Source organism: Cetorhinus maximus, chromosome 16, assembly GCF_964194155.1.
Source record: "Cetorhinus maximus chromosome 16, sCetMax3.hap1.1, whole genome shotgun sequence".
Classification (NCBI taxonomy): domain Eukaryota; kingdom Metazoa; phylum Chordata; class Chondrichthyes; order Lamniformes; family Cetorhinidae; genus Cetorhinus; species Cetorhinus maximus.
The window spans coordinates 29311545-29324373 of record NC_135894.1 but is presented as its reverse complement, the minus strand read 5'-3'; the positions used below and the strand labels follow the sequence as shown (position 1 = coordinate 29324373).

The 12829-nt window shown below is 47.0% G+C and overlaps 1 protein-coding gene across 1 annotated transcript in view; it reads left to right on the top strand.

Moving 5' to 3' along the window:
- Window positions 1-12829, top strand: part of map7d2b (MAP7 domain containing 2b) — a 213915-nt gene that overhangs the window by 166856 nt on the left and 34230 nt on the right. Inside the window, exons 11-12 of the mRNA XM_078559598.1 lie at window positions 6178-6316; window positions 6962-7142. Coding sequence (XP_078415724.1) covers window positions 6178-6316; window positions 6962-7142 — 320 coding nt within the window. The remainder of the gene's footprint in view (window positions 1-6177; window positions 6317-6961; window positions 7143-12829) is intronic.

The following is a 12829-nucleotide window of genomic DNA, read 5'->3' as shown; positions in this document are numbered from 1 at the left end:
GGCACACAACAAGGGGGAAAGGTTGCAGACCGGTGGAGGAATGCCTGAAATCAAGGTCCTCTCGGACTTTGAAAACAGCCATCCAGCTGGCCGGCGAGGATCTGAACCAGTCCTGTGCTGACGGTGAGGTCGGCGCTGCTCTACCAAGTGAGGGTCCAGCAGTTCAACATCAGTCAGACAACCATGCTGTGAGTGATGTGTCCTGTTTCACAGTCACTGCCATGTACTAACTATCTCTCCTTGCTTCCACAGGCACATCGGCGAAACAGCTGACAGAGTCCATGACCCAGGGCCTCCAATCAAACCCCGAAGAAACTTCTGAAGAAGAATCTGGAGGCACCCTCCCTGAAGTCCCGTCACAGCGTCACCCACACCTTCCACCAGCGCAGAGACACACACCTCGGGGGGGCCTAGCTTTAGAATAGCCTCGGGATCACAATCTGGTGAGCACATCACGCTTTCCGATCCACAGCAGGCAGCAACAGGGACTTCCCAGGTCCCCAGCACTCGGAGGACTGCTGGAGGCCAGAACTCTGCTGAGTCCGAGTCAGATGATGAACCTCTGGGCTCGGTCATGTCACAGTTGCTGGAGCTGCAAAGGCAAGCTCGGGAACATCAGGAAGGGATGTCCGCTGCACTCCTCAGATTGCAAGGCACAATGGAGGAGTCCGTCTGCCTTCACTCTGAGGTGATAGTGCCAGCATGTCAACGCACCAAGGTCAACACTGGTAGGATGGTGGCCGCCATGGAGACCTTGGTCCAGGACGTCGCTCCTGCACTGCTGCTCGGGCTTAACTCCATCGCTGATGCCATAGTTGGCCTCCAACAGTGTGTACGCGAGAGGGGTGCAGGGAACCCGATCTCACTCCAGCTTCCCCTTCTCCTCAAGGAGTCAGCCTGGGTTCACCGAGCACCCATAGGGAGGAGGATCAGCAGGTGCACACTCCGGGCCCATCCATCCAGGTGACTCCAAGAGTGTCCAGCCCATCCAAATCTCCTCTTCCTGTGACCACAGCAGCTCCAGCTCCACAGGCTGAGGAGGGTACCACTGCCACACAGCAGGACCCCAAAAGCAGGCCGGGGCCCTCCAGGCCTCAGCCTTCCAGAGGACGCCCGTCAAGGTCATCACAGACAGTAGCAGTCAGCAGGCTGTCTCCGTCTCCACTGTGGATGTCCGGGGACGCAGCGGCAGGGCTAGGATGGTTAAGGAGATTTAGTTGCACAGCCTGGGCATGGGTGTTAATCACTTGTACATACTGTTCACTATTGTCAATAAACTCCCAAGAATGTCTCCCTGCCTATGGCTCCTTGTTCTGATGAGCAGTGTTCGTGTCGCTCAGACGTGAAACCTTTCTGCACAAGATAAAGGCAGGTGTCTCAGTCCAGGGCCTCTTCCCTGTGCTTTATGCAGCCTTCAGATCACAATGATGGTCCAGCCTCACACTCCCTGGACACATTACTGATGCCTGCACCTCGATGGCGCTGGTCATTGCTGCCAGAATGTAGTGGGCAGGCGACACAGAGTTCCCTCATTCTCTCTGTGTGCTCTCAGCATCTTTAATGTGGGGCTGGCCCCCATCTCTTCAGCATCTGTGACCAGTGAGGCTGTGCTCCAGCTCCTGAAGGGGTCAGGTTCTGAAGGTGGACAAAGGATCAGATGCTTCTAAAGTTTCATGGCGGTGTTTCTATGATATGACCCTGATCACAGAGCACAAGCGAGCTGTCCTCAGACAGACAGCAGTCAGACATTCTCAGAGGCTATGTGAAGATCTATGGTGTGTCCTCACTGCATATCGTCATCATCCTCCCGCAATCGAGCGACTATTAGGGTCTCCACCGTGTCTCCATGACAGGAGCATTCTCACAGAGGGTATTCACGCTACCATAAGCCAGACTGGAGTCAAACATTCACAGATGCAATGTGAGGATCTATGGGATCACCTCACTGCCTGTCGTCATCATCCTCCACAAATCTGGCAGCTATGAGGGCTCCCCGAGCGCCTGCTAGTCTAGCCAATGCGAGGACCTCATCCCCGTCATCGTCACCACCGAGGACCCCGTCAGCATCGTCCTCATCAGAGGAGACCTCCAGCTCCTCCATCTCCTCCTCAGCCAGCTCCTCTCCCTGTTGCAGTATCAGGTTGTAAAGGGCGCAGCAGACGACGATGATGTGTGACACCCTCTGCGGACTGTATTGCAGGGCTCCACCAGACCGGTCCAGGCACCGGAACCTCATCTTCAGCATCCCGATGGTTTGCTCCACCAAGTTGTGAGTTGCAGCCTGAGCCTCATTATAGCGTCGCTCTGCTGCAGTTTGAGGCCGCTGCACAGGTGTCATCAGCCACGGCCTCTGCGGGTAGCCCTTCTCCCCGAGGAGCCAAACCTGCAGCTTCTGTGGACCCTGGAAGATATCAGGTATCTGTGACCGACTGAGGATGTAGGCGCCGTGCACACTCCTTGGAAACTGTACGCACACCTGCAGGATGTGTTTCTGGTGGTCACACACCAGCTGCACATTCAGCAATGGAAGCCCATGCGGTTGATGTTATTCACCGTGTGTAGCGATGAAGATCTGAGCACCATGAGTACAGTCAATCACACCCTGCACCTGTGAGAATCCCAAGATCTGGACAAATCCAATCACTCTTGCATCCTGGCTGTCCCGGTCCCAAGCGAAATGCACAAACTTGTGTGCCCTTGCAAAGATGGCATCCATATTTGTGGGTGGAGGCTTGTGATATCCCACAGGGGTCACCTGTGGAGCCCAGAAAGGGGTCACTGGCATAGATATTGAGCGCCGCAGTCACTTTCACAGCCATTGGCAGTGGATGCCCTCCATGTCCCTGTCGTGCCAAATCCTGCAGTAACTGGCAGATGTGACTCACCAGGTCCCTAGACATGCGCAGTCTTCAGCGACACTGGTTCTCAGTCATCTGCAGGAATGAAAGGTGGTGTCTATAGACTCTGGGTGTTGCTAGGCGCTGACCAGCAACAGCTCTTTTGTGGTGTGTGTGGGAGCCCCAGCCACCCTTTCCTCCTGAGGTTGCTGCCCCTCCCTCATCACTCTCTCCTCAGTTGTCTTCACTCTCTGTGTCCATCAGGCATTCGGCTAGTTCACCAGGCTCCCTGATCCTGATCTTCTACTCCTGCAGGATGAAAGAGAGAGACACGTGGTCAGCATGGGTGTACTAAGAACCTGTCCTGTTTAAGTGTGAAGGCCCCTTAACGCTCCCCGGAGAGTGCTGGTCACCACTTGGATGGCCAGAGATTACTCCTCTGCACGGCTGCCCGAAACCCCACCCACCTCCGTCCCACTCCGCCTGACCGATTGGCAGCAGCTTTGCCCATTGGACTGCCTGCTGTGTTCTCAGCTCAGGCACAGGCATTCCCCTAACCCGCACTGCAAGGTTAGCTTGAACCATGGGGGAGACTGGTCCAAACTGGGATTGTAGTGCTAACATTGCAAGGGGCTGTGAGTGTCTCCAGCAGTGACTGCTCCATGGCAGCTTTAGCAAGGAGATTGTACAATGTGTGCAGTTGTCCCAACTGTTCTGCAGTCCACTAAAATGCTCATGGCTTTGCAGTCTGTATGGTGCGGGGATGTGGGGTGAAAAGCTCTGGAGCACTTGCTGGCACTTTGCTGCCTCTGTGTTGCTTGAGTGGGCAGATAAGGTAGAAACCCGACTCCAATCATATCAATGTGGCTGCGCCTGAACTGTCTCAGTTGCAGAGGAATGGTCACTTTATACAGGTTTCCCCAATGCGTGGCCACTCCCATCGCCCATCCCAAATGCTTGTGCGACATATTCAATGGCAGGGAAACATTGCTCCCCCCACTACAAGTCACCTCAACTACAGGGCAGCTCATGCCTCCCCGCCCCCGAGCTAGTCACCTGTACGGCTGGGCCGCCCTTAACCCCGACTCCCCCCAACACCCCTCAAGCTTATAGTCCAACAGGTGACCCTGGCAAGCGCTGCACAATATTATTGTGTACCCACCTCCGAGTTCCCCTCCAAGTGCAGCCCGCCAAGTGCATGCCTTTTATGTGCTGTTGTGACAATCCAGCGGGGAGGAAGGGGAACGATTCCGATGGGCTGGCCTAATAACGATATGCTGACGTATGACAATGAGGTTCCCAATGTCCGATGGCGGGAAATGCAGCCCGACATCAGCGGGCTGAGTGGACATTCACGAACTGGTTTCACGCCATCGTGAATCCAATCGCACCATATTGTCCATTAATACCACCGAACAAGCCCAATGCCAGTGGGCACGGAAAATCCTCTGTTGTTTCCCAAGATTGGAGAGTCTAGAGCTGTGGGTCAGTGCCCCATGATGAAGGGTCAGCCATTAATGACTGAGATGAGAAGAAATTCCTTCACTCAGGGGCTTGTGAATCTTTGATATTCTCTTGCCCAGAGAGCTGTGGATACTCTACCATTGAGCATATTCAAGACTGAGATCAATAGATTTTGATCTCTCAGGAAATCAAGGGAAATGGGGAGGTGGGCATGAAAGAGGAGTTGAAGCCGAAGGTCAGCCATTATGGTATTGAATGGTGGAGTACGCTTGATGGGCTGAATGGCTTACTGCTCCTATTTATTATGTTCTTATGAACCAAAGCAGCAGTCTACAACAGAGTGCTAGGACGATGCAGTTGGTAAAGTAGAGTTACTTAAAATTCCCAGAGGAAACTTTAAACAACTGTCATAACCTATAATTTTTTAAGTGTTATGTTTGAGATGCGACTCTAAATTGAGGAAACAGGCCACCAGTACTCGAGACTTTGCACTAAACTAATTGAAACATTTTATTAATTTACACAGGTTAAAATATATGCACATGGCTACAAATTACTACTATCATAAGTTGTAACAAATTCCCAAACTAATCTCCATTAAGGCAACAACAACCCATAGACAAATACCAGACAAAGCATTTTCACCTTACAAATTCAAAATGAGGTTCTTTTCACTGTGGAGCCAGTTGGAGGCTTACAGCTGCCTTTTGATCTTACAGCTGCCTTTTGATCTTACATTACCTCTGCCTATGCACCCGAAAACTGCTGAAGTTATACCTACCAGCACCATTGAATGTTAATTCTCATTGTATCAACAACCTCTTTGAACTTTACCTTTTAACAATGAAACCCCTTTCATTGTACCAGTTTTATTAGTAATATAAACATATTGCTTGGTGGCTGCTAGAAAAGCATCAGTTTTCACCCCACTTGAATGCTCTATTCAAAAAATGCAAATGCGCTCTATCTGTCTTACATATCAAAACTAGTACCTAAAGCACCTAGACTAGCTGGTTTTAATCCAATTAAGACATAACCGCAGACTAAACCTCTATTTTAAAAGAAAAATATTTTCCAAAATATTATATACATTAATAGCTTCATAACAGCATTTATGTGTGAGTGCCAGTCCCATAAGTAATTTGTGAATGTGAACTTTGTTAAAACTCGAAACAAAAGTTTGGTATCAATAAAAATACACATAAGGCTGTTGAATGGTCGTAACAACCCATCTGGTTCACTAATGTCGATTAGGGAAGGAAATCTGCCATCCTTACCTGGTCTGGCCTACTCGTGACTCCACACCCGCAGCAATGGGGTTGACTCTTAACTGCCCTCTGAAATGTCCTAGCAAGCCACTCAGTGGTATCAAACTCAGCGACTAGAGCTGAACACTGGTGGGAAAAGGCAGCAGGAAGAGGAGAAAGGGAGAGAAGTGTCATTTTATCTGTTTCTCCCTTTTCTTACTCTCCTTTTTTGCTTCCTCTACCTGCTTTTCCCTGGCTTTGTTTCTTATCAGCTTGCGAGAGGCCCTGAAGCTGATGCATTAATCCTACCCTCCTGCCTCAGCTGATGCTGCCTGTTCCAACGAGTGTCTCCAGTGTTTTCTGTTTCAGTCTCAGATTTCCAGCATCTACAGAATTTATGACTCTTTGCCTCTTGGTAACATACTGGGCAATGAATCCACTTGGAGGAAATCCATTGTGTTATTTCAGGAGGCTTTGTGTTGGAATACAGGTAGACAATAGGTTCCTTTTTTGTGTTTTTAAACCAGTTGAGATGTTAAAGTTGATTCCTTTTCTCGTCTATGCGTTTGCTGCTCAGCTGAATAGCAGCGCCCCTCTGACTGACACACCTCTCCACATTTCTCCATCAGACACATCCGCTACTAAAACCATGGCAGGAACCACTAACCCAGAAGAAGCAGCTAAACTTCTGGCAGAAAGACGAAGACATGCACGGCTGCAGAAGGAGATTGAGGAGAAGGAGAGGCTAGAGCAGGAGGAAGCCGAAAGGTAATGTGCTAGATTTAGAAACTCACATAACCAGGCATCAGCCAATGAAGGCACTGTATTTATCTGCTGTACCTGTTTCTTTGCTGTCTATTTATAACAACAACTTTCAATTATATTTTGCCTCTTAAAATTGGGAGCACTGCAAGAGGGAAATTCAATAATTGGCAAATAAACTAAGAGGTTGAATTTTCACCCCAGTATTGGAGTTCCTGTGATTGTGACTCCACACCTCAGGCAGGGATTTGAACTCAGGCATTGTGTTTGGGACTGTCCACACTCATTCTCTCATTGACCTGTACTGCAGCTGAGGCAGGTTGTGGATATCATTGGCTAACTCAAGGGTTAATGTGTCCGCTTCTTGATTGTGTTTCCTCCAATGAGGATCCCACTTCCCCTCCCCTGACCCCCACCCCTCCAGTGGCTTGTCCGAACAAGGGCGTTGACTCTTTTTGGAGGTGCTGGCTAAGTAACCGACACCCGGTGCTGAACAATTGCAGGTAGCACCACCTATCATCATTCTGATCACACGTTCATCACAAGGCTGTCCATGCAGGAAGACATTTTATGCAAATGTTTGTACCTTGACCTCAATGTTTTAGGAAGAGGCTAATGATGACTCTGAGCATATCTGGTTGCCTGTTAAAGGAAACTGAGGGAAGAGTTGCAAAGAAAGGAAGCTGAAGAGAAAGCTCGTCGTGAAGAAGAGGCTCGCAAGCTTGAAGAGGAGCAAAGACAGCAGGAGCTGGAACGCCAGAGGAAGGCAGAAGAGGAAAGGATCTTCAGAGAACAGCAGGAGAAAGAACTCCAGGCCAGACTTGAACAGCAGGTTCGTGGTGAAGTGATGTTTTGTGAAGTTGGATATGTTTAAACTTTCCTCAGTTCTGTTACTCTTGCTCTTCAGCCCAACCAAAAAATGGTGTCAAAGCTGCATTAATCCTGGTAAGGGTTAGATGAGCAGATTCACACTGTAATACAACAACTACCTCACTATTATAATAAGCAGTGAAACACAACCTGTGAGGAGAGAGGTTTGAAATGTGTAATATAGTGGAATAATAATCCAGGGGGTTCAATCTGGAATTCTATCACAGTGATTTAAGAGTTCGGTATCAGTAAAATGACCAGGAAGCTGTTGCATTGTCGTAAAATCCTAACTTGTTCCTGAATGTCCTTTCAGGAAGGATGCCAGCCTCCCATACCTAGTCTAGCCTATACACCCTGGACCCGACCCTCTGACTTGGCCTAGGATGTCACTCAGTTGGTCAAAAAAGGAGACGCTCACCACCTCCATCTTCTCAGAGTAGCTCGGTAACAAAGCCTGTCCACCATCTACAAGACACAAGTCAGGAGTGTGATGGAATACTCCCCACTTGCCTGGATGAGTGCAGCTCCAACAACACTCAAGAAGCTTGACATCATCCAGCCCACTTGATTGGCACCCCTTCCACAAACTGACGCACAGTGGCAGCAGTGTGTACCATCTACAAGATGCACTGCAGAAATTCACCAAGGCTCCTTAGGCAGCACTTTCCAAACCCACAACCGCTACCATCTAGAAGGACAAGGGCAGCAGACACATGGGAACACCACCACCTGCAAGTTCGCCTCCAAGTCTCTCACCATCCTGACTTGGAAATATATCGCTGTTCCTTCACTGTCACTGGGTCAAAATCTTGGAACTCCCTCCCTAACAGCACTGTGGGTGTACCTACACCATAGCGACTGCAGTGGTTCAAGAAGGCAGCTCACCACCACCTTCTCAAGGGCAGTTAGGGATGGGCAATAAATGTTGGCCTAGCCAACAATGTCCACACCACAACAGACTTGTGAGCAAAGTTAGAGCCCTTGGACAGTAGCAACACCGATATGAAATTGGCTGAGTGACAGGAAACAGAGAGTAGTGGTGAGTGGGGAACTGGAGGAAGGTTTATAATGGGGTTCCCTAGCAGTCGGTGTTGGGCTGCTTGCTCACATCCCAAGAAAGAATAAAAAATAATCTCCAAAGGAAATAAGAATAGCCCATTCAAATTCTTAAGCCTGTTTACAGAGTATGACAAGTCAGTATTTCATCTCCTTGTGGTCATCTTTGCTCTGTATCCATTCATACTCTCTCCCAACAGAAATCTATTGATCCCAGCCTTGAAAGCTCCAGTTGACTTTCAGCATTCCCAGAGCTCCAGATTTCCACTACCCTTTGTATGTAAATAGTATCATAGATTGGTTGCAGCGTGGAAGGCCATTCAGCCTGTCATATACGTGCCAGCTCTCTGCAAGAGTATCTCACCTAGTCCCACTGCCTTCACCTTTTCCCTAAGCCTGCAGATTTTTCCTCTTCTGATAATGACCCAATTATTTTTTGAAAGCCACGATTGAACCTGTCTCCACCACACTCTCAGGCAGTGCATTCCAGATCCTAACCACTCAATTGAACCTGTCTCCACCACACTCTCAGACAGTGCACTCCAGATCCTAACCACTCGATTGATCCTGTCTCCACCACACTCTCAGGCAGCGCATTACAGATCCTAACCACTCACTGTGTAAAAAAGCTTTTCCTGATATCACCATTGTTGCTTTTGTCAGTTACTTTAAATCTGTGCCCTCTGATTCTCGATCCTTCCACCAATGGGAACAGTTTCTCTCTGTCTACTCTGTCCAGATCTCTCATGATTTTGAACATATCTATCAAATATCCTCTCAACCTTCTCTTCAAGGAAAACAGACCCAACTTCTCCCATCTATCTGCATTCTCATCTCTGGAACCACTCTCGTGAATCTTTTCTACACTCTCTCGAATATTTTCACATCCTTCCTAAAGTGTGCAGTCCAGAACTGGACCCAGTACTCCTTGAGGCCAGACCAGATTTTTCTACAAGTTCAGAATAACCTCCTTGCCCTTCTACTCCATGCTTCTGTTAATAAAGCCAAGGATACTGTATGCTTTATTAACCGGTCTCTCCACCTGTCCTATCACCTTCAGTGATTTATGTACATATACACCCAGGTCCCTCTGCTCCTATGTATCTTTAGAATTGTACCCTTTAATTTATATTGTTTCTCCATGTTCTTCCTACCAAAATGAACCACTTCACATTTCTCTACATTAAATTTCATCTGCCACGTGTCTGGCCATTCCACCAGCCTGTCTATATCCTCTTGAAGCCTATCACTATCCTCCTCGCAGTTCACAACACTTCCAAGTTTCGTATCATCCACAAATTTTGGACTAATGCTCTGTGCACCAAGGTCTAGATCATTAATGTATATCAGGAAGAGCAAGGGTCCTAACACCAACCCTTAGGGAACCCCACAATAAACCTTCCTCCAGTTCATCATTCGCCACTGCTCTCTGTTTCGTGCCACTCAGCCAATTTCATACCATGTTGCTATTGTCCCTTTTATTCCATGAGTTCTAACTTTGCTCACAAGTCTGTGGTGCAGCACTGGATCAAATGTCTTTTGTAGATCCATATACACTACACCAACCACATTACCTTCATCAATCCATGCTGTTACCTCATCAAATCCAGCAAGTTAGTTAAACACAATTCGTCCTTTAAAAATCCATGTTGGCTTTCTTTAATTAGCTCACATTTGCCCAGGTGACTGTTACTTTTGTCCAAAATAATTATTTCTAAAAGCTTCCCATCACTGGGGTTAAACTGATTGGCTTGTAATTGCTGGGCTTATCTTTATATCTTTTTTGAACAAGGGTGGAATATTTGAAGGCATTGGAAAACTATGGCCAGTGCCTCCGCAAATTCCATTCTCACTTCTCTCCATATCCTTGGATACATCTCGCTGGTTCTGGTGACTTATCAACGTAAGTACAACCAGCCTATCTAATACCACCTCTTTGTCAATTTTTAACCCATCAAGTGTCTTAACTAGCTCCTCTTTCACAATGGCCTGGACAGCATCTTCCTAGATAAAGACAGATGCAAAGTATTCATTTAATAACTCAGCGATGTCCCCTGCCTCCATGTGTAAATCCCCTTTAGGTCCCTAATTGGCCCCACTCCCCCTTTTACCAGTCTTTTCACCTTTTATGCCTGTGGAAGACTTTTGGATTCACTTCTGTTTTAGCTGCCAGTTTCTTCACATACTCTCTTTTTGACTCTTATTTCACTTCCCCTGTGAACTTTCTATATTCAGCTGGGTCAATTGTATTATCCTCCTGGCAAATATCACATGCATGGTTTTTTCTGCTTCATCTTTCTCTGTATCCCTTTCATTATCTAGGGAGCTTTGGATTTGTTTGCCTACCTTTCCCCCCTCACAGGTGGAAATACAACAAACATCCTGTCCCATAACTACAGTTTTCTCGACACTGATGATGGGGAATATGATACAGGCATAGGACAGATGACCCATGAGCCTTTGGGGCTGGTTACACACCACTGGAAGCAGTCAGGAAATTCTGCTACCTTGGATCTACAGAGACAGATGACCCACTAACAAATGGGCGTGAGAAAAACACCAAACTGATCCACAGGACCATGATGCTTAATCTATAAGACATATACCCTCAGCACATTACTGTATATCGCAGCAAAGCCTGGACAACTTACACCTGCCAAGAACAAAGACTCAATAGCTTCCATCTCAGGTGTCTATGAAACATCCTCGGCATCACGTGGAAAGACAAAGTCACCGGTGAAGCAGTCCTTTCTAGGGCTTTTAGTCAGCCTAAACCTTATGATACAATGATCACTGTTCCCTAAATGTTCTCCTACTGACACTTGATTCACTTGGCCCACCATATTCCCAGGAACCAGGTCTAGCAGTGCCTCTTTTCTCACTGGACTGGAAACATGTTGTTGTAGAAAATTTTCCTGAACACATTCTAGAAACTCCTGTGCCTCTCTGCTCTTAACATTCTTACTGTCCCAGTCTATATTCAGATAATTAAACCCCCACATTATAATTCTGTCATTCTTGAGCTGTGCTGTAATTTCCTTGCAAATTTGTTCCTCTACATCTTTCCCACTAGTTAGTGGCCAATAGACTACACCGAGCAATGTAACGGTATTGCTATTGTTTCTTAGCTCCAACCAAATAGATTCTGCCCTTGACCCTCTGGACACCCTCTCTCCAGCATTGTAATATTCTATTTAACCCTTTAACTTCAACCCATCCTCCTTTATCTTTCCTTCTCTATCTTATCTGAACATCTTTTATATCCAGGAAAATTTAATACCCAGTCCTGCCCTTAGCCATTACATATCTCTATGTACTTATCTGCATTGTAGCTCAACAGCCTTATTTCACATACGTGCACAGTAATCATAATTTAGACTTTATTACATTCCATCTTATTATTAAATTTTCTTCCTGATTTCATTCCTGAATGGCCTGGCTGTAATAAAATGATGCCCTCTTCTTCTGGAATCCCCCTCTCTGCCGTTTATCTCCATCTACCTGATCAAACCCCTATTAGAATTTTTAAACACCTCAAATCACCCCTTAATCTTCTAAATTCAATAGAATATAAACCAAGTTCAGACAACCTGTCCTCATAATTTAATCCATTCAACCAACACATAATTCTAACTTGCTGCTTCAGCCGGTCTCTTTCCTGTAAAAAAAATATTCATACATAAGAGCATAAAAAACAGGAGGAGGAGTAGGCCACTCGGCCCTTCGAGCCTGTTCTGACATTCAATACATTCATGGCTGATCTTCTACCTCAACTCCATCTTCCCATGCTTATCCACATATTCCTTCATTTCCTTAGTACCCAAAGATCTATCGATCTCAGCCTTGAATAAATTCAACAACTGAGCATCCACAGCCCTCAGGGGTAGAGAATTCCAAAGGTTCACAACCCTTTGAGTGAAGAAATTTCACCTCATTTCAGTGTGAAGTGGTCAGTCCCTTATCCTGAGACTGTCGTCGCCCCCCCCCCCCACCCCCCTCCCCTCCCCCAAACACACACACACACACACACACACACACACAACACACACACACACACACACACACACACTGTGTTTCAATTCCCCATCAACCCAGTCAACAGATTGACACATTTCAGATCTGGTGAAACTTGCTTGTTGACTATAGCCAAGTTTACAGTATCATTTCAAGAGAATGAGATTCTAACCTGGGTCTGCATCATGTAAATAAATCTTATTAACTGCAGGATAATTTTTTCATAGTTACTAAAAGTAGACAGTATTCTGAGAGTTGAATAGCATCTTTCTATATGTTGAAGGTAATTGGATTGATATGTAGTCATGCTTAGAGATGAACTCTCTCTCTCTCTTCGGGTACCATGCCCTAACAGGGCATTGGCAACCATGGACCTCCATGGGTTGGTCCATGGTTATGCTTGGTAAAGTACTGCAGTGGTTTGCTGTTGCCTTCTGCAGTATGGCTGACCAGGAAACACTCCTGTCCTTACTGCCTGCCATCAGGCATATTGGAAGGATTTGCAGGTGGATACTCTACCTGTTTGGCCATGTTATGAACACACCTCCCGTGGCCATCAAGTCCTGGAGTGGGCCTTGA